The 27,146-nt window shown below is 35.7% G+C and overlaps 3 protein-coding genes across 5 annotated transcripts; 1 reads left to right on the forward strand and 2 right to left on the reverse strand.

Moving 5' to 3' along the window:
* Window positions 1-780: 780 nt before the first annotated feature.
* On the reverse strand, window positions 781-12,446 carry LOC108478190 (uncharacterized). Its single transcript, XM_017780622.2, has 10 exons — window positions 11,737-12,446; window positions 10,417-10,901; window positions 8,409-8,605; window positions 7,674-7,844; window positions 6,509-6,823; window positions 5,706-5,864; window positions 5,479-5,628; window positions 2,518-2,709; window positions 2,391-2,435; window positions 781-2,218 (listed from the first exon to the last, which is right to left on the reverse strand). The coding sequence occupies exons 1-10, from the start codon at window positions 12,149-12,151 to the stop codon at window positions 1,108-1,110; spliced, it is 3,240 nt and encodes a 1,079-aa protein (XP_017636111.1). The 5' UTR covers window positions 12,152-12,446; the 3' UTR covers window positions 781-1,107.
* Window positions 12,447-13,014: 568 nt separating this feature from the next.
* Window positions 13,015-20,383, forward strand: LOC108478192 (pentatricopeptide repeat-containing protein At4g02750). Of its 2 annotated transcripts, none has more exons than XM_017780625.2 (3): window positions 13,015-14,653; window positions 18,613-19,962; window positions 20,046-20,383. In XM_017780625.2, exons 1-2 carry the CDS (start codon window positions 13,151-13,153, stop codon window positions 19,417-19,419), a joined length of 2,310 nt encoding a protein of 769 aa, XP_017636114.1. In that variant the 5' UTR covers window positions 13,015-13,150; the 3' UTR covers window positions 19,420-19,962; window positions 20,046-20,383. The 2 variants fall into 2 exon arrangements, with proteins under 2 accessions (XP_017636114.1, XP_052878525.1); XM_053022565.1 differs by lacking the exons at window positions 18,613-19,962; window positions 20,046-20,383 and adding exons at window positions 15,026-16,366; window positions 16,454-16,787.
* Window positions 20,384-21,245: 862 nt separating this feature from the next.
* On the reverse strand, window positions 21,246-27,146 carry LOC108479559 (mitogen-activated protein kinase 9-like). Of its 2 annotated transcripts, XM_017782239.2 has the most exons (11): window positions 26,722-27,146; window positions 25,233-25,641; window positions 25,028-25,155; window positions 24,823-24,882; window positions 23,904-24,053; window positions 23,616-23,771; window positions 23,176-23,313; window positions 23,019-23,092; window positions 22,272-22,373; window positions 21,899-22,106; window positions 21,246-21,792 (listed from the first exon to the last, which is right to left on the reverse strand). In XM_017782239.2, exons 1-11 carry the CDS (start codon window positions 26,995-26,997, stop codon window positions 21,718-21,720), a joined length of 1,776 nt encoding a protein of 591 aa, XP_017637728.1. In that variant the 5' UTR covers window positions 26,998-27,146; the 3' UTR covers window positions 21,246-21,717. The 2 variants fall into 2 exon arrangements, with proteins under 2 accessions (XP_017637728.1, XP_052878527.1); XM_053022567.1 differs by lacking the exon at window positions 23,616-23,771.

The raw sequence follows: 27,146 nt of genomic DNA on the forward strand, positions 1-27,146 counted from the left end.
TAACCTGAGTCTCGGTTAAGAACGGCGATGGTCTACGTTTCACACGGCGCACGATTCCATGGATAGTTTCATTCGACATCGTGATGGAGGACATAGCTTACGATCATCGGCTTTGATCATGCAAATTGATCAATTAACGTTAACTAATCAATGAACCTTAGATTAGATTAAAGAATACATTGATCCTTTTGTTAACATTTTCTTTAATTTTTTATTCTCAATAGTTGGTTTTTATGTCAGAATGAGATGTACTGTTTATCTCTTTTGAAGAGCATTGTAGTAAAACGATTTGTTATTGTTGTCAATAGTAAATACGATTGTTGCAATAATAAAAAAACTGTGTAATTGTAATCTAATTATTTTTCTTTTATGATTTAATGTACATAAATAATTTATGTATTTTTAAAGAGTAAGCAAGACAATTTTAATATGGTTATTTCAGATTTATTTTTGTAACTTTTGAGGCAAAATTGTAATTGTAGAGTATAAGATTAATATTTAACAACCGATAAAAAGTCGAATAAATAATTTGCATTATTTAATTTTTTTGACTTTAAATAGCCGACCTAAATCTAAACAATTCTACCAATCATCCATTGATTAGTTGTTGATAAATTGAGTTTTATTTACAGTTTGAACTAGTAAAAATTATTTGTTTAATTTACATTTACAATTAAAACTAAGTGTTACATTGGTTGTAAATTATAATCATTATTAAAAATGCATAATATCCTTCAATCATGAACAATTCAAAAATTAACATACTTGTGGCTTTACAAATTTTATTTCAATTAACACTCATTGGTATTGCAGAAGCAGTGCACCCCTTAAAAGGAATAAGAACAATCCTTTTACAACTACAGAAAAGGAGACCAAAACTATAATCCTATAATTCAGTATATTCCGATATAAAATTTCCTCTCTACCCAATTGAACAATTTTTTTTTACCTAAAACATAATTTATAAACAAAATTTTCGAAGCCAGGCCCAGGTTGAATTAATCATTGTGCCTAAAACTTCCATCTTTTAAAAAAATCATAATAATAAAATGAAAGGTATAGGGATTTTGATTCCCTTTTGACTTATTTCCAAACTCTTCACTGCTTTTACTCGGACATGTCTCCATGGTTGCTGCTTTGTGCAATGGTTACACGCCTCTTCTTCTTTAATCGCTTGCGCAAACACGCGAGGGTGATGTCTTCCTTATTGATCTTGCTCGGTTCTCTCACAATGTCACGGGGAGCAACGGTCTTGTTTACTACATCAACTATCTCAATGTTTGTGCCATTCTCGCCATCACAATGTTGCAAACCGAATTGGGTTTGATCTATCTTGCTACGTTCATCCATTCCTTCCGATAAACAAGCATTATCAACAATTTCACATCTTCTCTTCTTCAATTTATTACGAAGAAAGCAAGCAAGAGTCTGATGATCTCCGTCTGTCTGACCATCCTCATCTCCAGATGGCTTGTTGCTCTTTCTGCTCTTGCTTTGCTGCTGCTTAGTTCTGTTCTTTTTCGTATTTTTAGTTGCTGAAAGGTTCTTGAAGTGTTCAGCTACGATGGTTCTTGAACTTTTAGAGGTCAATGAGTTAATGCAAGTTTTCCTCTTCGATCGAGGTTTAGCTTTCCGAGAAGCATCATCCGCACAGAGAATTTCAGATTCAACACCGCTGTTTTGCATCACTTCAGCACCATCATCACCTCCCGAAAACATGGGAATCTCGGAACAGATAGAATACTGTTCTTCATGTGATTCTGTGCAGATACTCCTCTTGGGAAACTGTTTAGGTGATGCTTTGTGATTCTTTCTCCTCTTTACAGTAAGACTGCTACCAAATGATTCAGCCTCATGATTACCAGTCATACATAATGTTGAAAGTAGGTGAGATGAGCAATTATCCTGCACTGATTCGACGAATTTACTACTCTCTGACTGTTGTTTTCTTTTATACGTCTGAACCGCACCATCCTGCATTCTGTCACTGCAATTAACATGTCCAGAATGTGGTTGTTTTCTTTTCTTTTGAATGGCAACATGTGCTGGTTTGGTATGATTATTATTTCCTGAAGGTGGTTCTCTCTTTCTTTTCTTTTGAAAGGTAACATCTTCTGCTGGTTCAGTACAATTGTTATTCTCCAAAGGTGGGTTTCGTCCAGTAGTAGTCTGAGCTCCTTTTCTACAACTCTTGTCGCTCCTCTTTTCTGGGGAAAGCCTGTAGCACGAGGGCAAAGGAATAAGAGATCTCTAGCAAATTAGCAAGGGGAAAATCATAGTTGGCATGAATATACAAGAACTGAAATAGCAATGATAGGCTAAATGAAAATATAGGGACTTCATCATTCAGTTGAATAAGGAGCTACGAAATTGGATGTCAAAAATCTCACCTTAAAGCTGCAGCATTTTCCTTCTCGGATTCTGGTCTTCTTCGTCTGCATACAACAAAAAGATACAAGTTAAAAGGAAAGAGAGAGAGAGAAACAGAATGAGAATGAGATAGCTTGATTGTTTTACCTTCGTTTCCCTTTTTCTTTACTTGGTTCAGAAGTTGCAGTTATCATTGGTAATTGAATATTAAAATCATTGGGGCCAAGGGCAGGACGCTCAGATTCCCGATCTACAAAATTCGATATAAGAGCGGCTTTACGTATTTTCCTAGCTTCTTGAAGCAAAGGCACTTCTTCCGGATGCAACGTTTTCCACCTCCTATTAAAAAGACAAGGGTGCAATTAAAAGGTTGTTTAGAAAGACAAAACAAACATGGTATTGGCATTATATAACCAACATAAGGAAAAATAATGCACGATTAGATGCTTTAGCTTAACTAGGAGTATAAATGAGTCAAATCTGCTCACATTCTATAGGAGTTTATTTTTATGTACTCTTTTCCATATAATGTGCAAATATAAAGATAACCTCATGATCAAACTTGCGTTCATGCTCAAGCTCAATGTTTAGCAATATTCTAGGTTTATGGCAATCAAAACTAATTGATTTAAACTCAAGTAGCTAGATATTAATTATTCTAAGTCAAGCCTGAGTTAAGTTCAAAGAAACTTAATGTAAACTGAAAGCTTGTGTTTCATAATCAACTCGAGCTTCAGCTCTTCACCAATGTCACTTTATCCAAAGCTCATTAACCGCTTTAGGAAAAGTTGATACTGTTATGTTATGGCACTTTCGTTTAGGCCATCCTAGTTTCCAATACCTTGCAAAATTGTTTCCTGCTCTATTCATTAATAAAAGGCCTAATTCTTTTTCTTGCAAAGTTTGCTCTCTTGCCAAACATACTAAATCATCTTATTTTCCTTCTACATACAAGCCTTCTTACCCTTTTGCTTTGATCCATAGTGATATTTGGGGCCCTTCTCGGGTGAAGAATGCTGATAATTGTAAGTGGTTTATCACTTTTATTGATGATCACAGTAGGATAACTTGGACTTATTTGCTGAAAGATAAATCTGAAACTGCTAGTGTTTTTGTGCAATTTTATAACATGGTTCTCACTCAATTTGGGTCTAAAATCCAGCTCTTTAAATCTGATAATGGCAGTGAATTTTTTGCTAGGTCTTTAGGTGATTTTTTTAAGGAAAAGGGCATAGTTCAGATTAGTTCTTGTGTTGGAACCCCACAGCAAAACGGCATTGCCGAAAGAAAAAATAGGCACCTTCTTGAAGTTACTCGTTCTCTTCTATTTACCACTAATGTTCCTAAATATTTGTGGGGGGAAGCCTTATTAACTGCCACATATTTAATCAACCGGATGCCTAGTAAGGTTTTAAAATTTCAAACGCCTCAATCTATATTTTTGCAGCACTTTCCTCATTTTAAGCCTATCTCCTCCATTCTGCCACTTAAAATTTTTGGCTGCACTGTTTTTATCCAAAATATTGCTCCTAATAAGTCCAAGTTAGATCCTAAGTCTTTAAAATGTGTATTGGTTGGGTATTCTTCACTTAAGAAGGGTTATAAATGGTCTCTACATCCTCCCTACCTCTCCAAAAATTCGAGTACTCCTAAGTTTGGCTGTAAATTGCGATTGGAAATTACACCAACTTGATGTAAAAAACGCATTTCTTAATGGCAAGCTTGAGGAAGAAGTCTATATGCAATTGCCACCTGGCTCAAAGTCTATTGAAGGTAGCAAAAAGGTTTGCAAGCTCAACAAGTCTCTATACGGGTTAAAACAATCACCCAGAGCTTGGTTCGAGAGGTTCACTGAAGTCATTCTTCAAAATGGCTACAAGCAGTCCCTTGCCAATCATACGCTTTTCATCAAGGTAACTTCTACAAATAAGAAAGCTATCCTAATTGTGTATGTGGATGACATCATTCTTACTGGAGATGATGAGGAAGAGATTAGCAATTTGAAGAAGTTGTTAAACAGGGAATTCGAAACCAAGGACTTGGGAAAGCTAAGGTATTTCCTAGGAATGGAGGTGGCAAGATCAAAAGAAGGACTTGTGATCAACCAGAGAAAGTATGTACTTGATTTACTCAAAGAAACTGGTTTTCTTGGCTGTAAGCCGGCTGATACACCAATGGAGGCAAACTTGAGATTCAATAAAGAAGATGAGTCCTTAGTAGACAGAGAGAAATTTCAAAGGTTAGTTGGGAAACTAATCTACTTATCCTTGACAAGGCCAGATATAGCTTTTCCCGTAAATGTGATAAGTCAACACATGACTAATCCTACTGAAGAGCATATGGCAGCAGCAAATAGAATTCTCAAGTACTTGAAGAAAACTCCAGGACACGGCTTAATGTTTAAGAAGACACAAGACAGAACTGTTAAGATTTTTACAGACTCTAGTTGGGCTGGAGATCTCACTGAAAGAAGATCCACTAGTGGGTACTGCACTTTTGTTTGGGGTAACCTTACAACTTGGAGAAGTAAGAAACAATCTGTTGTTTCAAGAAGTAGTGCTGAAGCTGAATTTAGAGCACTAGCTTTGGGGATATGCGAAGGAATTTGGCTACTTAAATTACTAAAAGAACTTGGCACAAATCAGGAGGATCACTTTGAAGTTTTGTGTGATAATCAATCTGCCATTCAGATTGCCAAGAACCCAGTTCAACATGACCGAACAAAGCATGTTGAAATTGATAGGCATTTTATTGCTGATCAAGTCAACAAAAAGACAGCCACTCTTTCTTACATTCCTTCAGAAGGACAGATTGCAGACATTCTTACCAAGGCTTTGCCAAAACCTGTGTTCAATAAATTCCTATTCAAGCTGGGATTATACAATGTATATTCTCCAGCTTGAGGGGGAGTGTAGGAATATTCTGTAAATATTTTAGGAATATTTTGTAGATATTTTTTTTATTAAAATCCCTTATTTTAAGGGATCATATCTCCTATTTAGTATCTTTCCTAACTTAGAGTTTCCTAAAGTAGTGTCATAGGTTGTATATAAAAAAACTCTGATTTATGTTCTTTTTAGGATAAAATACTCTGATTTCTACACATACCTCCAACACTGGTTATCGGTTCGTGAAGCCACGCATGTGGCAACCTTTGACCAGCAATATCCATGTTCTTCAATGGCGGCTTCCAGTCTTGAGTCTTCTTCTTCAGTCCAAATGCCTACATTCAAAGTTGGATCTAAGGAATTGACCCACCTGGCAATAGAGTGAAAAATTAACAATTCCATTTAATTAATGCCATGTTAGTTGACTTCAAGATTTCGATTACATACCTTTCTCTACATTGCACTTGAGTTCGACCAGGAACAACCTCAGCTATTTTTCTCCAATTTTTAGGGCCAAAAAGCAACACAGCCACTTTCAAGCGTTTATCTTCGTCACGCGTCCATCTCCCAACTCTCTGCCTGGTCGGATGAAGTGATTTTTTCCATCTGCATATTAAAAGACTCTCATTAGTATAAGAAAAGGATGATAAGCAAGATCTGCCATGTAATTCCTATATGATGAATGTATAGCATGCATTCCTAACATGCAGTAGATAGGGCAACAAATGGCCCTCCATGGAAATAGGTGGAGCATGGAGTTACTTTAGCAGAGATTTCAGTTCAAGATACCAATGGCAACATGAAAGCGTATAGTAAATGTCATTGCAATGAAATATATAGAATACTCGGAAGGCAAGAAAAATTTCAATGCAAAATGCCCTTGTAACAAAAAGATTATGCAAAAAGGTAGACATACAAAATGATAATTGGCGTTGATTATATTAAGACTCTTAAAATGTGGATGTATCAAAATATATATCTATATAATCAACATTTGCAATTCTTTGGATCATATATAATGATTTCGATTACATTTTAAAAGGTATGATTAAATAAACTTATAGAAGGTGACTTATGTAAGAATAAATCATGTTCATAATAGACAAATAAATAAAATTTAAAGCACAGAGCAAATGATTTGACTTGCACATATCTTACTCAATTCATTCACTAGAACAACTTTTATGACATTAGCTGGAAAGGTATGACATAATTATATACAATAAAAAATATTGAAGCGGTTAACTGACCTATTAGAGCATTGAGTGCCAGTCCGTCCTTTCAATGTAGAAGCCACAGATTGCCAATCACTTTCACCAAAAACCTCAACAGCAATGCGAAGTTGATCATCCTCCTCTTCAGTCCATTCCCTTTTCAGTATGCATGGATTCAAACTCCTCTGATACCGTGCCAGGCATTGAAATGGAGTCCTGTTTGACCCCAATGATACCGCAATATCAAACCAGTTATCAATCCCCATTTCTTGAACAATAAGCAAAATATTCTTATCTTCTTCAGCAGTCCACGGATTGCGATTGATGAGGGGATCTTCATGATTCAGCCAACTGCAGGAGTGAAAGAAGAATATAAAGATAAAATCATAAAAAAAAAAAAGAAAAAAGGAAAAGATAATGCCTATATAATGGTTCTGGACTGAAGGGCATGAGAAATGAAAGCATCATAGATAACTGTGATGACAATCATCACAGATGCATTAAACAGTAAATACCACTGTTGAGTAAAGCACATCTCATGTAGGAGTCCCACCTGTATGACCTGCACAAACCTTGCACTTTTATTCAAATCCAACAATGGTAAACACATCTGTGATTGTCATCGTCATAGACATCTGATAAGCTTGCCTCATTGAAGGACACATGCTTCAGAGAAAATCGGTGAACATGAAAAACTAGTTAAGCACTACACAGATTGACAAACAAATAACACAAATCTAGGAAGTATGACACATGTTAGTATAATTTTTTTTGGAAATAAAAAACCAATAACTGTAACCGCATCTGTGATGGTCAGCATCATGGACATCTATGAAGCTAGGTTCATTAGAACAAGCCTTAGAGAATCAAGATCTATTTCTAATTAAAAGTCCAAGGATAGCATGGCGGCAGGATGTAAGAAATTCATTCAATGGTGGAAACAGATAGGCTTTGGGTCCCACAATCAATTCAAGTATGTTTTATGTATATCCTAGCCCCATAATAAAACAGAACGGAGAGCGAAAGTTGGTAAACAAAAAATTTGACAACAAGAAGCATAAAAAATAAGTTAAGACAAAGGAGGAAAAAACACAAAAAATGAATGGTAAAGTGCAATTTCAATGCATGGAATGCCTTATGTTCTTTTAAATATATATGAGCCTGTGTGTATAGAAAAGATAACCATGCAGAAGATGCTTACCGAGTTTCACATTCTGCCCCAGAACGACCCTTAACATAAAAGGAAGCTAACTGGTTCCAGTCCACTTTAGGAAGAAATTCCCTAATCCTCTCTGGGGTGATTTCAAGATCTTTTACTGTTGCAATGATGCCGTCCAAATTATTTCCATCTTGAGGTGACCCATCTGAAGTACTGGCAAGATAAAGTGCATGAGTATAATGCACAAATATTCCAAATGAACAACAAAGTCAAAAGAGAGGGAAACATATCTTTCTAAATCTAGTGATATCCCAGAAGTATATGAAGAGGATAAGAAAAGCAGCTCTTGCTTTCTTCCATTTTCAAATTGTTTTATATATTTCAGCAATTAAATGAATATTTAGAAGTTCAAAAATAAGAAAACAATCTTATAAAGATGCGCTGAACGGCCCCCAAAACTTTGTTATCTGACATGCTACACCAGATACTCTTGAATAGGTTTGAGCAGTGCATAAAATTTAATATATCCAGTATGCAGCCCAAACTACAGTGACATATCAAAAGAAATTTGCAGGGAACATGCACTGGGAAATTAGATGTCTTCCATCCATATTATAACAGTTAACCAATCATAACTTTATCTTAATTTGATTCACAAGATGCATTATTAGCCTTGTGAGTTGCAAGCCATATCAATTTAAGACCTGACTTCAAACACAAAACAAATGATTTAGATATTGAACAAAAACAAATAATATAACTATTAGGAAAACATACCTCAACCAACCCACAGAAACTTGAAGTGCCCTCTCTTGAAACTGTTGCCTTATTCCCTTTTCAAGATTTTCTCTTTCTTCTCTGGACCAATTTTTCCGCTCAAGCTTAAGTGGAAAATCTATTAAAGCCATTCTGTAACTGGCTACACTAGAGTTCTCTAGAGGACCATAATCAGCAGTTACTCTCTTATCATTAACCTGCAGCAGCAAAATATGCCATACTCATCAGCAAATGGCACCCTAAAAATCAATCTACAATAAATTTGACACATTTGCAGTCATACATAGAAGCAAAAACAATTATTAGACCTTCACTTGTAATGATTAAGGCTACAGACACAGATGCACCTGGTAAAACAAACATAAATATAAAGAAAGCATATGCATCTATAACTATACCGCACAAACTACAGTCCTCCATAAACATTTTCTCTATCTGTCCTATAATGTCAGTTATTAGAGTGCCCTTGAGAGAATGAAGTTGAAGGAATAATATAACTTTCATAAAGGATATTTAATACTGTGCCAAAGAGAAACAATTAAATCGATAATTGACATTAGGTTCATAAAACGCAAACAGAAAGATGGATTAACATTATGGCTGGTTGGTGAGAACGAGGAAACATGATACTGTTTCAGGTCTTTGAATATCTATTAAATGGTACACGAATATAGTGCCAACCTTTCAGCTTTACCATATCAAAATGTAAGAAACTCAAAGACGTCACTGAAGAAAATCACTGGCATATATTTTGATATGTGCAGTGTTGTCAAGGGTAAGAAACACATTTAAGTGCTAGAATCCTTATATTGCTTGATGTGCAAGGCACTATAAAAGTGCTCAGCCTAGGATGTAAGGCACAGTATGTATACATGTGTATTTTGTAATTGAGTTTATATATGCAAGTAAATAAGCTTAAAAACTCTAGACAGGGGTCTGATTTATCCAACATGCAAATTTTTATCCTTTTCCTGTTGGCCAATATACATTATTTCCTTACAGTGTCACGTTTATTGTTGAATGCTCAAATATTGAGAACTAGAGAATTTGATATTATTCGTTTCTTACTAGCGTGCCTAGATGCACGCCTTGACACACTAGATAAGTGCAAATAATTTATTGGGAAAGCTAACTCAACAAGATCTAGTTAGTGAACACATTGGAAGTTGAAACTTAAAATAATGTTATCCACAGAAAATGTTTTGAAATGCAGAATGTACCGTACTAAAATTTCGAAAGTATAACAGGTTCACAAGCCACTAATTAGGAGAATTTATCAGAAAAATATATGCTAGCATGAGAAAGATATAAAAGGAAAAAATAAGAGTACAAGACTAGATATGTTTTAAGACACCAAATATGAGCAATGATATCTCAAGTATGCATAAGATGATCAAGGCTGAGATGTACATTGAGATGAGTTCATAAGAGAAAGCTGGACATCAAAAAATTCAAGGCAAAAAATACAAGAAACATGCTTAAGAGAGTTTAGACAAGTAAAGAGCATGGTACAGGTGCTCCTAAAAGAGATTTAACTAGGATATAGGAAATCCATATCAAGGGGATGATTGATGACCAAAGGAGGGAGATGATGGTAATTAGAGAGAAAAAACCCTTTCTTCTCCAGCTCATTGAAGATATGAATTAAACTGAGAAAATGTAGAAATATCATCTATGTAGCCAACCCCACTTAATAGAGAAAGTCCTATGTTACTGTTGTAGCACTAAAAAGCATTAAACCACACAATAATTTGCTAAGCAAAATCTACTCCCACATCACTATGTAACTGACACCATAACCATGTGTCAAGTTAAGTTTGTTCATCTATTTAGTAGCACACTTTGACAATGTTTCTTATCACAATCTTGCAAACCTTCTTCAAGGAATAGGCACTTTCGATATCCAAACCATAAACATACTATTCATTCCAAAAATTAAATACACACACATATATAAGTTCTATGAGAATAATTAGAATCATCAAAAGTCAAAGAAAAAAATGGTTACCTCGGGTTCCTCAAAAGTCCTCAACTTCCTGGCTGAAATTAATTGTATACGAGGATCCTTCTTTGCTGATAATGCTCGGCCTGTTAATTTTTTGCAAGAAACCTGAAAGTCTCTAAGAATTTTAACACGTTCCTTCAATTTCTTGTTCTCCTCAATTTTAACTTCAATGTGAGCCAACTTACTTCGAAGAAACGTCTGATAAGACCTGTTCTTTTTAATTGCATCAAAGAGAAGTTGCGCAGACTTTGGAAATCTTGAGGACTTGTATGTTGATAACACGTTGACATCAGACTGGTCACATTGAACTAAACTTAGAGGCTGCATCTCCGCATTGTCACTTGAAACATGGGAAATATTGCCAGTCTGCACATAATCTAGAAAATTTTCACATATATCATTGCCTGTTGCATCTTTTAAGGGTGTTCTAGTCATATAAATGGGCTCTGTTTTCTCCACGTTATCCTCTCTGCTGTTTTTCCTGGTGCCTGATCAATATATTTAAGAGAAACATAAACGAGGGGCATAAATGAGCAGCAACTATAGGTAATTGTTCATGTTTTAACATAAATGTATGGACTACAGACAGAAACTGAGAAGAAGCAGAGGAGATTGATATCAACATAAACAATATCTTAGGAACAGCTAACAAAAGCTTAAGTCCTGTATTAGAGTTAAATAATAAGAACTTAAGGTCTATATTAGATTTAAATAGTATTGACAAACAAATGTTATCAAAAAAGATACTCATCACTGGTAATATAATGAATTCAACCATTGCCTTTAACACATACGTATGGCATTCAACAAAAAGAGTGAAAACAAGCTTCCATGAGATCTCCAATAATTTTAAAATTTTGAACCCAGAAGAGAAAAATGGAAAGAAAAATTTTGGTATAGTTTTCACTTATACACTTCTACCAAGTTACATATGCAACCAAAATTTGAACTTCTTTATCCGTATTTTATTAATAATACTTCTAAATTCATCCTTCAAACATCTTCTCTATCAAACATGCGACTTTTGATATATTAAAAAAAAGCACTCGATCAATAACCATAGCAACGATTAGAACATAAGAAATAACACTAAGCAGAGACCAACCATAACAGTATCTTGAACCGAAAAACAGTAGCAAGGCCGAAATTCAGAACTTGAGATGATAACATCATGGTTTCAGATATAAAATTCGAACTAAAAAATGAAATAATGAAAATTTATATAACGAAACACAAAAATTCATTATCGAATTAAACAGAATTCATTAGAACTTCAACTCACTACACTTTAAAACCTTAGTTTCAAGGAGGATAGAGACTTACAATCGGTAGAATAAGCCAAAAACCGCTTCTGAATAACACGAAGAGTCTCGAAATCATCTTCAGCATCCTCATCCGAAGAAATTGGAGGAAGAGTGCAGAGAGGCTTCAAAGAAAGAGGCTCATAAACATCCTCGGAAAGCGCCAATCGATTCCGTATACTCCGGAAAATCTCCAGATCATCCTCGCTCCCCGAATCCGCGGACGCAGGCGAGGCGGCGGTCGAAGTGGAAGGCCGTTCGTTGTCGACGGATACGATATCGAGGCCGTTAAGGTCGGTTCCGGTGCGCAAACAGGCTTTCTTTAGAGCTTCCATGTCCTCGTCAAAACCGACGCCGTTTTCATTGCCGGAGAGTTCAACGTCATCTATATCTTCTTCTTCATCGTTCACGGTGTCGTATTGGTCTTTTAGTGACATTGCTCTGGCTTATTTGTTGAGACGAGAAAGCTAAAAAAATTTACAAAAGGTTTAGGTGGAATTGCAGTGAAGCTTGCAGGGGAATGCTAAAGAAGTTTAAACAGAGAGCAGCAACGTAGAAATAAACAAACAAGCGGTGGTTTCTGCTTCCGATTCGAACAAAAGAATACATACAACGGTTCATGGGTCTCTGCTAGGGCGAAAATGAGAGATCCATTAATATTTTTGGGTTAGAGAAAAAAAATATGGGCCCATGGGTTGGGCTTTATTTTTATATCCAATGAGGAAGAAAACATAAATTATTGGGTTAATTCTACTAGACGTCCCATGTTATGATTCAAATTTAAATTTGACCCTAAACTATAAAACATTTTAATTGAATTCTCAAAGTATAAAGTCTTTTATGTCAGCCTATCTCTTTTTTAGATCATATATGTGCTTGATTCTTATGAAAATTATCATGTTTTTTGAAAATTAATTTTTAATTTAGTATGTTTTATTTTTGTAATAAATCATTAGTCTCCTAAGACAATATTGTAACATTTAAAAGAAATGATATTGTTCTTTATACTTCCTAATTAATTTTTTTACTAAATTAACCCTCTGAAGAAGTTGAAGAAGAAAGAAAACATCTTTTCATTGGCCATTTGCCTATTGAAATTATTCGTTAAACAATTAAGTATTAAATTTGAACTTTTATCATTAGCTTGGTGATTAAGGGATGTTTTACCTATAAAATTCACTCGAGTTTAAACCATTTATTTTGTAACTATTAATAATTAGATGATCGAAAAAAATTTATTAATTTTAAATAATTATTTTATAACTTTTTTATAATTAAGTGATAAAATAACATAGGTGATTATTAATGGAATTTACCCTTATTTTGTTTAGATTATTATCATTGAACATATATTATTTGTTACAGTACTCAACCTCCTTTAAATTTCCATATATTGCCCGCTCTCCGAAAACACTGCTCCAAACTTTTGCATTTTGATGCTGAAACTGAAAGCCATGCGCAGGAGATACCGTTGGAGGCAGTTACATTCCATCAAAGAACTACGAACGAACCCAAATTCATATCCATCGAAGAAGACATTAACTCAGAGAAGACACAATGACAAACCCCGACCAGTTGGTGACTCCGACATAAAGCAATGGAACATGACCATATCTTACTACATGCGCAATTCCCAGCTGGACTCAGCTCTTCATTTCTTTAACTTGATGCCACGCCGGAGCTCCGTTTCTTACAATGCAATGATATCTGGGTACTTGATGAACGGTCGGTTTGATCTCGCGAGGAACTTGTTCGATGAAATGCCTGAAAGAGACTTGGTTTCTTGGAATGTTATGATTAGTGGGTGTGTAAGGAACAATAACCTTGCTGCTGCGAGGGAATTGTTTGAGGAAATGCCTGAAAGGGACGTTGTTTCGTGGAATGCGATGTTGTCTGGGTATGCGCAGAATGGTTGCATTGATGAGGCAAGGAAGATTTTTGATAGAATGCCTTGTAAGAATTCGATATCGTGGAATGCTTTGCTTGCAACTTATGTACAGAATGGGAAGATGGAAGAAGCTTGTAGGTTGTTTGAATCGAAATTGGATTGGGATTTGGTTTCTTGGAATTGTTTGATGGGTGGGTTTGTGAAAAAGAAGATGTTGGTTGATGCTAGAAGGGTTTTTGATAGAATTCCTCTCAGAGATAAAATCTCTTGGAATACTATCATTACTGGTTATGCACAAAATGGTGAGATTGAAGAAGCTAGGAGATTGTTTAATGAGTCTCCGGTTCGAGATGTATTTACATGGACAGCGATGGTGTCTGGTTTGGTGCAGAATGGACTGGTTGATGAAGCTAGGGAAACTTTTGACCAAATGCCACAAAAGAATGCTGTTTCATGGAATGCAATGATTGCAGGGTTTGTACAATGTAAGAGAATGGACATGGCTAGGAAATTGTTTGACAAAATGCCATTTCGAGATGTCACTACTTGGAATACAATGATCACGGGGTATGCTCAGAGTGGTGAGACAGCTCATGCTAGGGACTTTTTTGATCGAATGCCTCAACGTGATCCTGTTTCTTGGGCAGCAATGATTGCAGGGTATGCTCAAAGTGGTTATAGTGAAGAGGCTTTACGCCTTTTCGTAGACATGAAACGAGATGGAGAAAGGTTGAATAGGTCATCATTTGCCTGTGCCTTGAGCACGTGTGCGCATATTGCTGCTTTAGAATTGGGGATGCAGTTGCATGGGCGGCTGGTTAAGGCAGGATATGAAAGTGGGTCCTTTGTTGGAAATGCCGTGCTTTTAATGTACTGCAAGTGTGGAGGCATAGAAGAAGCTTGTAGTGCATTTGAAGAGATAACGGAGAAGGACATTGTCTCGTGGAATACAATGATTGCTGGTTATGCAAGACATGGATTTGGTAAAGAGGCCCTAAAGATTTTCGAGTCAATGAAGGCAGCTGGTGTCAAACCAAATGATACCACTATGGTAATTATTAAGTAACTTTAAAATTTAACCTGCTATTAGAAATACTCTGGCCATATGTTATTAATTCATTTCCTTAAACATATTCCACACTCAAGACATGGTGTCAACCATGCCCCAAAAATAGCATTTTTTTTAAAAAAAAAGTCACATATCCTATCCTAGTGATTAACTTGAGGTTTAGCTGAGATGAGAGTTAATAAGGCTTATCTTCTCAGAAATGGAAGGAATGTTTTAATCTGATGCAATACTGCTTCGATTTTCAATGGCAACCTTCGTCTAGGAGAGGCAATCGAGAAAACTCTTTAAATGTGGAACATTTTCTTCTACGTCATGTAGTTCGTAGTTTTTTACTTTTGTAGTTTATTGTTTCAGGTCGGAGTACTGTCAGCTTGTAGTCATGCTGGCTTAGTGGATAGGGGCATGGAATATTTCTACTCGATGAACCAAGATTATGGTATAACAGCAAATTCACGACACTATACTTGCATGGTTGATCTTCTTGGCCGAGCTGGTCGATTGGATGAGGCCCAGAAGTTTATCAGAAACATGCCCTTCGAACCAGATGCAGCAACATGGGGTGCTTTACTTGGTGCAAGCAGAATTCATGGCAATACCAAATTAGCTGAAATGGCTGCCGAGTTGATTTTCGAAATGGAACCTGAGAATGCAGGAATGTATGTTCTTCTCTCAAATTTATATGCAGCTTCTGGTAGATGGGCTGATGTTAGTAAGATGAGATTAAAAATGAGGGATACTGGCGTGAAGAAAATACCGGGGTGTAGTTGGCTTGAGGTCCAGAACAAGATCCATACATTTTCAGTTGGAGACTCATGCCACCCGGATAGGGATAAAATCTATGCTTATTTAGAAGAATTAGATCTTAAAATGAAGCGTGAGGGCTATGTGTCCTCTATAAAATTGATATTACATGATGTAGATGAGGAAGAGAAGGAACACATGCTCAAGTATCACAGTGAAAAATTGGCTGTGGCTTATGGTATTCTATCTATTCCTGCTGGTAGACCAATTCGTGTGATAAAAACTTGCGTGTTTGCGAAGACTGTCACAATGCCATCAAATACATATCAAAGATTGTTGGCCGGCTGATTATCTTAAGGGATTCTAACCGCTTTCACCATTTCAGGAAGGCTCATGTTCTTGTGGGGATTACTGGTAAGAATGTATCAGAAGCTGTTTAAAGTGGAATGGCTAAGGATTGATAAAATATTTTTGCAGCCTTTAATCCTTAGTTTTTTTAGATATACATTTTCAGAATCTTATTAGATGCTTCCGAGTTAGCAAAAGCCTAAGGTAAACAATGTGCTGCATGTGGAAAGAGCCTACTTCCTTGAAGCCTTCATCCTACAAGTGTAGTAACTTTAAGATAATTATTACATTTTGTTGAATTTTATGGTTGATTCTTTGGACTAAAGCTGGTCCATGATCAATAATGCGAAATAAATTGAACTTCTAGCATGGGGGAGGCTTTCCTTTGCCATGGTACTATGAAGTAATGCATTTGATCTCTGTATACATTGAGGAAATGCCTCTCTAATGTACTTGGCATGTGGGACAAGGAGGAGCAGACATCAGCTTCTAACTTGCTTTAAATCTAAATTAAATTGGGAACCAACTTACAACGGAATGGAGGGAAAATGGTTGAATTGAATGGTTATCCTTTGCATTTTTGCTGCAGAAAGAAACTTTTCACAGGTATTTTGATTTTTGATTTTGTGATACAAGCCACAGCTTGATTGTCAGCGTCTCTAATCCTTGAACTGTCATTTCTGTAACAGGCAGGCCTTCACCATGCAGGTTGCAATCAGACATTATCTGCCTATGTTTCTCGATCTTATATGTTGGAGTTGTGTGAAGAAGCAATGGCAAATCCAGCAAGGGGAAGATATAATAAACAAATGCAAACTGATCGGGTCAGTCAACAAGCATGGATTAGAGTAAGCAAAAGATTATTCATGATAGATTAAACAGGTTCTATGGTGAATGCTTGTCTATTTACTTTAATATGATTTAAAGGAAACTTTGAATGTTTGGTAATACTATGTTATTGGTAACTTATTCCTGCAAACAATTTTTATGCAACAGATGCTCTGTTATCCTTAATCAAACCATGAAATTGATGGATTTCCTTTTATATATTTAACATCCTATCAAACATGCATTTTAGAAAGAAATGGTCTTGTAACAAATGATATCAGAACAATTCATGTCTACTCAATTTTATTTTACACATAATGCCCCAATGGGTGGGTGGGTAGGTAGGGTGGATTAATCATGAGACTGCGCAAGATTTTTAAAATAATGCAGGCAAAAATGGCAAAAAGGCTCATGACGAGCAACACAAATTTAGATAGGGAAGAATGTCACACTGAGAGCTCTAAAGAAGTGCATTAATCTTGCATCATAAAAGAATATGTCTCTGAATATGTAAACAAACGCACTACATATCTTTTACCATACATATACTTTGGGAAGAGAGTAATCAACAAACCTTTCGATCATTTTGGCATTCTTAACACTTTACTTTATAATGCCTCCAAATCAATTATTTTATTTTAATACAATACACTTTTGCCTTAATAATAGGTTTGTAGTTTGGACCAAAAATTAAAGAGATTTGACAACACAGATTCAAACTCTATCTTTCCCTCTTAATATTGATAACAAAAAGAAAAAAGAATAATTTATGGATCTCTTGTCAACCACCACAGCATACTTTTCCAAAAACAGCCCATAAGATTCCAACAAGGTAAAAAGATCAGACCCACACGCAAGCATAGAGCTAGAGATGTCCATAGACAGTACAGAAAAGCTTGTTTTGCTATTTAAAAATATTAAAAGTTATATATTTCTATAATATTTATATTTTTAATAAATCTAAACTAAAAAGAATGATTGAATAATAACTCAAACCCAAGGTGTTTTCGTTTACGAAACTCCAATTCGTGCTCAACCTGTGAACAATTCTAGTCAAAACCTCCTGCTTCGGAAAATAAAGAGATAATCCATTGTATTAATGCAGAAACAACTAGACATAAGAAATCGACTCTATTTCTTCACAAAAATCACATCCCTGACTGCCGAGTCTTATATGAGAGTCTAAAAATCTCGGCCTAGAATAGAAACCATGACATCATAGTATATACATAATGTTACTGTTTTTCTTTTATAGTGTTCTTACTCCCTACCAATGCATGCCATTCTAAAGTTCATTATATAGGATAAATACAACAACTCTTGTTTTTCTCAAATGTATGATAGCCGGAGCTTTCTCGATCGTACCCCTATTATAGTCCTAACGTTAGCTTCTGTTCATGCAGTTGCATGGGCGGCTGGTTAAGGCAGGATATGAAAGTGGGTCCTTTGTTGGAAATGCCGTGCTTTTAATGTACTGCAAGTGTGGAGGCATAGAAGAAGCTTGTAGTGCATTTGAAGAGATAACGGAGAAGGACATTGTCTCGTGGAATACAATGATTGCTGGTTATGCAAGACATGGATTTGGTAAAGAGGCCCTAAAGATTTTCGAGTCAATGAAGGCAGCTGGTGTCAAACCAAATGATACCACTATGGTAATTATTAAGTAACTTTAAAATTTAACCTGCTATTAGAAATACTCTGGCCATATGTTATTAATTCATTTCCTTAAACATATTCCACACTCAAGACATGGTGTCAACCATGCCCCAAAAATAGCATTTTTTTTAAAAAAAAAGTCACATATCCTATCCTAGTGATTAACTTGAGGTTTAGCTGAGATGAGAGTTAATAAGGCTTATCTTCTCAGAAATGGAAGGAATGTTTTAATCTGATGCAATACTGCTTCGATTTTCAATGGCAACCTTCGTCTAGGAGAGGCAATCGAGAAAACTCTTTAAATGTGGAACATTTTCTTCTACGTCATGTAGTTCGTAGTTTTTTACTTTTGTAGTTTATTGTTTCAGGTCGGAGTACTGTCAGCTTGTAGTCATGCTGGCTTAGTGGATAGGGGCATGGAATATTTCTACTCGATGAACCAAGATTATGGTATAACAGCAAATTCACGACACTATACTTGCATGGTTGATCTTCTTGGCCGAGCTGGTCGATTGGATGAGGCCCAGAAGTTTATCAGAAACATGCCCTTCGAACCAGATGCAGCAACATGGGGTGCTTTACTTGGTGCAAGCAGAATTCATGGCAATACCAAATTAGCTGAAATGGCTGCCGAGTTGATTTTCGAAATGGAACCTGAGAATGCAGGAATGTATGTTCTTCTCTCAAATTTATATGCAGCTTCTGGTAGATGGGCTGATGTTAGTAAGATGAGATTAAAAATGAGGGATACTGGCGTGAAGAAAATACCGGGGTGTAGTTGGCTTGAGGTCCAGAACAAGATCCATACATTTTCAGTTGGAGACTCATGCCACCCGGATAGGGATAAAATCTATGCTTATTTAGAAGAATTAGATCTTAAAATGAAGCGTGAGGGCTATGTGTCCTCTATAAAATTGATATTACATGATGTAGATGAGGAAGAGAAGGAACACATGCTCAAGTATCACAGTGAAAAATTGGCTGTGGCTTATGGTATTCTATCTATTCCTGCTGGTAGACCAATTCGTGTGATAAAAAACTTGCGTGTTTGCGAAGACTGTCACAATGCCATCAAATACATATCAAAGATTGTTGGCCGGCTGATTATCTTAAGGGATTCTAACCGCTTTCACCATTTCAGGGAAGGCTCATGTTCTTGTGGGGATTACTGGTAAGAATGTATCAGAAGCTGTTTAAAGTGGAATGGCTAAGGATTGATAAAATATTTTTGCAGCCTTTAATCCTTAGTTTTTTTAGATATACATTTTCAGAATCTTATTAGATGCTTCCGAGTTAGCAAAAGCCTAAGGTAAACAATGTGCTGCATGTGGAAAGAGCCTACTTCCTTGAAGCCTTCATCCTACAAGTGTAGTAACTTTAAGATAATTATTACATTTTTGTTGAATTTTATGGTTGATTCTTTGGACTAAAGCTGGTCCATGATCAATAATGCGAAATAAATTGAACTTCTAGCATGGGGGGGGGGGAGGCTTTCCTTTGCCATGGTACTATGAAGTAATGCATTTGATCTCTGTATACATTGAGGAAATGCCTCTCTAATGTACTTGGCATGTGGGACAAGGAGGAGCAGACATCAGCTTCTAACTTGCTTTAAATCTAAATTAAATTGGGAACCAACTTACAACGGAATGGAGGGAAAATGGTTGAATTGAATGGTTATCCTTTGCATTTTTGCTGCAGAAAGAAACTTTTCACAGGTATTTTGATTTTTGATTTTGTGATACAAGCCACAGCTTGATTGTCAGCGTCTCTAATCCTTGAACTGTCATTTCTGTAACAGGCAGGCCTTCACCATGCAGGTTGCAATCAGACATTATCTGCCTATGTTTCTCGATCTTATATGTTGGAGTTGTGTGAAGAAGCAATGGCAAATCCAGCAAGGGGAAGATATAATAAACAAATGCAAACTGATCGGGTCAGTCAACAAGCATGGATTAGAGTAAGCAAAAGATTATTCATGATAGATTAAACAGGTTCTATGGTGAATGCTTGTCTATTTACTTTAATATGATTTAAAGGAAACTTTGAATGTTTGGTAATACTATGTTATTGGTAACTTATTCCTGCAAACAATTTTTATGCAACAGATGCTCTGTTATCCTTAATCAAACCATGAAATTGATGGATTTCCTTTTATATATTTAACATCCTATCAAACATGCATTTTAGAAAGAAATGGTCTTGTAACAAATGATATCAGAACAATTCATGTCTACTCAATTTTATTTTACATAATGCCCCAATGGGTGGGTGGGTAGGTAGGGTGGATTAATCATGAGACTGCGCAAGATTTTTAAAATAATGCAGGCAAAAATGGCAAAAAGGCTCATGACGAGCAACACAAATTTAGATAGGGAAGAATGTCACACTGAGAGCTCTAAAGAAGTGCATTAATCTTGCATCATAAAAGAATATGTCTCTGAATATGTAAACAAACGCACTACATATCTTTTACCATACATATACTTTGGGAAGAGAGTAATCAACAAACCTTTCGATCATTTTGGCATTCTTAACACTTTACTTTATAATGCCTCCAAATCAATTATTTTATTTTAATACAATACACTTTTGCCTTAATAATAGGTTTGTAGTTTGGACCAAAAATTAAAGAGATTTGACAACACAGATTCAAACTCTATCTTTCCCTCTTAATATTGATAACAAAAGAAAAAGAATAATTTATGGATCTCTTGTCAACCACCACAGCATACTTTTCCAAAAACAGCCCATAAGATTCCAACAAGGTAAAAGATCAGACCCACACGCAAGCATAGAGCTAGAGATGTCCATAGACAGTACAGAAAAGCTTGTTTTGCTATTTAAAAATATTAAAAGTTATATATTTCTATAATATTTATATTTTTAATAAATCTAAACTAAAAGAATGATTGAATAATAACTCAAACCCAAGGTGTTTTCGTTTACGAAACTCCAATTCGTGCTCAACCTGTGAACAATTCTAGTCAAAACCTCCTGCTTCGGAAAATAAAGAGATAATCCATTGTATTAATGCAGAAACAACTAGACATAAGAAATCGACTCTATTTCTTCACAAAAATCACATCCCTGACTGCCGAGTCTTATATGAGAGTCTAAAAATCTCGGCCTAGAATAGAAACCATGACATCATAGTATATACATAATGTTACTGTTTTTCTTTTATAGTGTTCTTACTCCCTACCAATGCATGCCATTCTAAAGTTCATTATATAGGATAAATACAACAACTCTTGTTTTTCTCAAATGTATGATAGCCGGAGCTTTCTCGATCGTACCCCCTATTATAGTCCTAACGTTAGCTTCTGTTCATGTATACCGGGGGAAAAATGAAAAAACTTTGGTACAAATCACTATAAATCCCCCTCTTCCCAACAATCAAGGGGGGGTAGGGATGGCTAACGTACCGACCGAGGCAACTAAATACTTGAAAAGCAAATTCCAAGTTCCAATCACGCATTGATAGCTGCAACCTTCTGAGACAAGACATCGACTATCTCATCATCGGCTTCAGCAATAGTTTGCTCCTGCAGCAGCAGAAATGAATACGACATAAACAAGATGTACACGTAATATTCACTTCGTTCCATAAAAGAAAAGTTTTCACAATGAAGTCTTAGTAAAATTGTGTACCATTGATTCATTTTTCTCTTTCACAACAACACACTTAGAGGCGCTAATGCTAGCACTCTTCAATAGGCTACGAGCACTAGAGTTGGGTTTGCTAAGGCCATTTTCCCCTTCTGCATCTGTGTTTTCTGAACCATCCGAGAACCGAGACTTTGAAACCGTATCATTATTTTCAGCAACTTTCTCTTCCTTGGGAGCAGGAACTCGTTCACTGAGAAAAAGATAACACGGTTGATCAAGCTAATTGAAATATGACAAATGAACTAGACAAAACAGAGGTATTTTCCACCCAACCTAAAGTACAATAGTATCCCCAGGGTTTTATGGTGAAAAAAAAAAAAACCTAATATGACTCTTGAAATTTTATTAAGCATACCGAGGCAAAGAAGCATGCTGTCTTTGAAGTGGAGTACTTCTTTCGCCTTTACCATAATGTTCCTCCAGATGTGCAAATTGTCGCTTGAACCGATCAACACCACTATCGAATTGAAAAGGAAAAAGATGTCAATTGTGATGCTAGCAGCAAATGTTTTCAACTAGACTTTCTAGATCTTTTACATTACCCTTCCATTTCACTTCATTAGAGCAAAACTTCAATAGGAATTTGATAGCCATCCAAAAGATATTACTTTCTAAGATTCTTTTTTTTTTTTTTTTTTAAATTGTAAAACAACAATCCTAGACATCATATTGAGCAACAAAAGAAAGAGTTCAAACGAGTCGTAAGGTATATAAGGTTGAAAATGTGGACACCTCATGAGACCGAGGAGAGTGCTCATGGGTCACGTATTTTGTGTTTGGTTAGCATTTAGACAAGAGTGTCAAAGCAACCTGATCAGCAACAAAAGGTGAAGCATTGAACCAGGTTAAATTAAACTGGTTTTTATCATTTTTCAATATTTTCATTATTTTCTACTAATTATTAATTTTACATTTTAAAAAAGAAGACCATTTTAACTACTGGCTGGTTGTACGCTAACTAGGTTTTCAAACTATTGGCAAATACTAACTTTTCCCTTAGATTTCCTGTGACACTACAAACTTCCTTCATACATATATTGTCGTTTATGCTTGTATAACTATAAAAATTCCTTCACAGATCGCGTAGCAAGTGTTTTCTGACCTTGGATACAAGAAGCTGGTTTGCTCCCCACCCCGAAGATACTCTTGCAGCATCTTCGGATGATACTCTAATATCTGTTCACTCCAAGCAAGAAGTTGATTTAAGCTACATGATAAATAAAAGCCACATAAATACCAAAGCAACAAATGAGGAGTACCTCTCGATAAATCAGCTCTCTGACATCATCTTTTGCTAGTTTCCTTCTCTCAAACTCAAATTCTAGTTTTGAAATAGGTTGGGTGGTTGGTTCACGATCCACATTTGCCAAACCATAAAAATACGGATCAGCTAATGCCTGAAAGCATAGTGCATAAGCATTAAGGATATCAGAAGCTTGTAATTCAATATCTAACTTGCTCATTCATCATTTATACTTGATATGGTGTCAGCAGTGAGAGGAACTATCATATCTTTGCTTATTCAAATCAAAGAAGTTCCATTCAAGATCATCCCTTCATAGATTTAAATTTTATATGATTTATACTTCTAATGCCTTCTGAATATATATATCTCAATTTCAGGGTTATCTCTTGTGAGCGTACTTCCTTTTCCTTTTTTCATGCTTTTGGGAAAAACACTCTTGGATAGCAATCTTACTTCTTCAGCTGTAGGGCGATCTTTTGGATCAAATGCAAGAAGGCGCTCAAGTAAGCAAAGCGCAAGAGGATCCACATTAGGGAACTTATGTGAGAAAGGAACTGGTTGCTTTCTACGCATGCTACTAAGGTACCTCCTTGCCTTCTCATTCCGAATCTGCCAGGTCATGATAAATTAAGTATTGACAAGATAGTATTTAATCTCCGGAATCTCAAAGACTATGACAAAGCTAGAAATGAGTGACAAATGCAAAATACAACTTAATATTCAAAAAATAAAATAACCAACCTTTGATATGGATTCAGCAGAAGGTGTGCCAAGCATATCGGTCATTAGATCCAATTGGTGCACCACATTTTTTCCAGGAAATAGTGGTTTTCCTATAAGCATCTCAGCAAATATGCATCCTATGCTCCATATATCAATTGCAGGAGTGTACTACAAAAGGACAAAGACTCAGAAATTCCAGTTATAGCCCCAATAAAACATAGTTAATTCTGAATACTATACATCAAAAGGTAAAATGAAATTCCAGAACTCATGTTCAAAAGATAATATAAGTAGTGATTAGCCCCTTCCTCACCAAGACTCTCTCACACAAAAATAAAAAAGGGAACAACTGATGAAGACAATTGATACGTGCACTAAGAACAACAGAAGAACGTAAATATTCATGATTACAGACATTGCATAAAACAGGATCCATGAATACTGGTGAAACTGGAAGTAAAGGACAAAAACATTCTGTATCTTTCGCTCCTAGGCTAGGTGCTGATATACTCAATTGCATTGCTTATTTGAGTGCAATAAAAGCATAGGGGCTTATCTAGGTGAAGTGATAAAGTTCAGGAGCTCTTAATTTTAGCCTAAAAATAATTTCTAAAAACTTTACTCAAGAGCTAATATCAATTTACACAGTGACTAGGTATGCATATGCACAAAGAATGTTAAAGGAAATTCCTTATCCATCAGAAAGTAGAAGGACACACCCTAATGTGGTTTTCACTTTCTTTAATTCGAAGTTCAAACAAAAAGGAGATTAGAAAGGGGGAGAACAGAGGGGTAAATACATTTCAAGAAAAAGAAAATCCACATTTAATGACTAGGTAATCAAAACAGAAACATCTTTGTCTACAATTGGAGCCGGCAACCAGAAACACAAAATAGAAACAAAACACCTAGTCTATTGAAGATCATCAGAACTTACTTTGGAGAAAAAAGATCCACAGAGTTCAGGAGCCCGATACCAACGAGTTGCTACATAGTCCTTAACGGATTAAACAAGTTCAATTTAGCATATGCATTTGAGAGGCTTACCCTCTGTAAAATTTAAAGCAAAATTTAAACCATTTGATAAATACTAAGGAAACATAAATGCAGAAGCTTCAAGATTTCATGACAGAACAACATACGGTCCAAAAAATTGCTGATGGGGCATCATTAAACGATACTCGTGCAAGCCCAAAATCGCATATCTTCAACTTACAATCAGCATTAGCAAGGATGTTCTTGGGTTTTAAATCTCGATGGAATACATTTGCTGCAAAAAAATTTAAAATAATAAATCAATAATAAATCCATGGGGTGGAGGTAGGAAGCATGTTGTGAAGAGTATACCTGCGTGTATATACTTCAGACCACGAAGAAGCTGATATAAAAAAAATTGATGGTGCTCAGGAGTTAAGTCATCATTGGCTCTAATTACTTGGTGAAGATCAGATTCCATCAACTCAAAAACTACATAAATATCTCTAAATTCTCGTCGAGATGGAGGGAGCATAATATGTTTTATTTGTACAACATCCGGATGACGAAGCAACCTTAGCAGCTTGATTTCTCTCAAAATTCGTGTCGCATCAGAGACATGCTCAAAGACCTCATTAATCTTTTTTATTGCAACCTTTTCACTAGTGTGGGTGTCAATTGCAGAAGCAACAACCCCATAACTTCCTTTTCCAATGACCTCCTGAACTTGATATCGACTTGCCTCTCCATACTCTGTGAAAAATTCCTTTTCAAGTGCACCCTGTATGGAACCATTGTTTAGAAACATCAAAACTCACATTCGGAGACGACGAAAAAAGCCAAAAGGTGACAGGAGATGCATGTATTGAAAACATATATCTTTTTACTAATATTTTTTTATCATTGGAACTACTGTAAAAACAAAAAGAAGTAATGCCTAAGTTTCAGGCTAGCTAAGATGAAAAATAAATCTACCACCTAAACATGGTCAGTAGAAACTTCAGGATTACAGACGAAGCCTCGAATAACAATTTCTATTAGGCTTCCAAAATGACAGCAACTGTATTTATAAGCATATATACAGTATTAAAAGGGACATTGCCCCTTTTCCACTTGAAACAAAATTCAGCTTTGACTACGATGTTGACAACCTAGACACCACAGCTGGCTATGCTGACCAGCTGAAAATGATTAAGGGAATTATAGCAGCTTGAGCTTCGAAATAATAAATAGAGTGCGAAACAATAAACTGCGTACGGAGAACGCTGTTTAGCTTCAAATTCCAACATATGCGAGTGATTGAATATATTTCTACAGTGATACTATAGCAATAAATAAATAAAGAATAAATGAATAACGGATCATTATGCGAGAGGAAATTTGATTTTTTTTTAAAAAGAACAAAATCCATCAATTAGTAAAAAAAATTTAAATAAATAAGCAACGACGTTTGCAATCTCTCAGTACTAAATTAGCAAGCAGGATAATCTTCTAAAATTTTCACTATCTTATACAAGAAAATCACAGCAATCATTTTACATCATTCAAATGTCATAAATCGCATTTTTGAAACAAAAGCACTCGGATCTTCTTTAATTGAGAAGGAAAAAAAACGAAACTCTTTTTTTTCAGAATTTTCATTTTTGAATTTTTTAAATAAGGTTCTAAGCAGACAAATTCGGTCCGCTTTGCATTATAAACCACGCAAATCCACGATTTAGCTCCTTAAATGAAAAATGTCTCCCTAATTTTTCAGTTTTACATTAAAAAAAACAAAGATCGCAGTTCGAAATTTTGAATCGTTTAAAAATAACGATTGCAAAGAAAGCGGATGAGATCTGAAAAAAATAAGTAAAAGTACCTTTTTGTGAGAATCCATGGAAGAAACAGGAAAGTAATGACGCTTAGGAACTTTAACAAGCCTCAAGGAAGAAAAATCAAAATCCTGAACGACAATATCAGCCGTTGATTCTTGTGATTGTTTTTGAGTGAGGGTTAGAGTAGTAGAGGATGAAGAAGAAGTATCATGATGATCGATGATAATGTTATTATTTTGTTGATTCGAAGAAGAAGGAATCAAATGGCGACGTTGAAACCAGCGACGAACACCGTCCACGAGACTTCCACTTCCCCCCATATACTCTTTTTTACTTGGATTCACAGCCAACCAATATCAACATTTCCCGTTTCCTATTTTTTCTCCTTTCGGCTTTCTCTTCCACCTTCTATTTATCCCCCATCTCTTCTCTCCCCCCCAAAATTAAATTAAAATATTCCATTTCCTTT

The sequence above is a fragment of the Gossypium arboreum genome, chromosome 12 (assembly GCF_025698485.1).
Source record: "Gossypium arboreum isolate Shixiya-1 chromosome 12, ASM2569848v2, whole genome shotgun sequence".
Taxonomy (NCBI): domain Eukaryota; kingdom Viridiplantae; phylum Streptophyta; class Magnoliopsida; order Malvales; family Malvaceae; genus Gossypium; species Gossypium arboreum.

Coding starts and splice junctions, on each gene's coding strand:
- LOC108478190 (XM_017780622.2), bottom strand. CDS start 12,151: ATGTCACTAAAAGACCAATACGACACCGTGAACGATGAAGAAGAAGAT. Junction 10,902..11,736: donor TTTGGCTTATTCTACCGATT/GTAAGTCTCTAT, acceptor TATATTGATCAG/GCACCAGGAAAAACAGCAGA. Junction 2,219..2,390: donor GAAAATGCTGCAGCTTTAAG/GTGAGATTTTTG, acceptor CTCGTGCTACAG/GCTTTCCCCAGAAAAGAGGA.
- LOC108478192 (XM_017780625.2), top strand. CDS start 13,151: ATGCTGAAACTGAAAGCCATGCGCAGGAGATACCGTTGGAGGCAGTTA. Junction 14,654..18,612: donor AACCAAATGATACCACTATG/GTAATTATTAAG, acceptor TTATTGTTTCAG/GTCGGAGTACTGTCAGCTTG.
- LOC108479559 (XM_017782239.2), bottom strand. CDS start 26,997: ATGGGGGGAAGTGGAAGTCTCGTGGACGGTGTTCGTCGCTGGTTTCAA. Junction 25,156..25,232: donor TCTGAAGTATATACACGCAG/GTATACTCTTCA, acceptor ATTTTTTTGCAG/CAAATGTATTCCATCGAGAT. Junction 24,054..24,822: donor GTGGATCTTTTTTCTCCAAA/GTAAGTTCTGAT, acceptor GTCCTTTTGTAG/TACACTCCTGCAATTGATAT.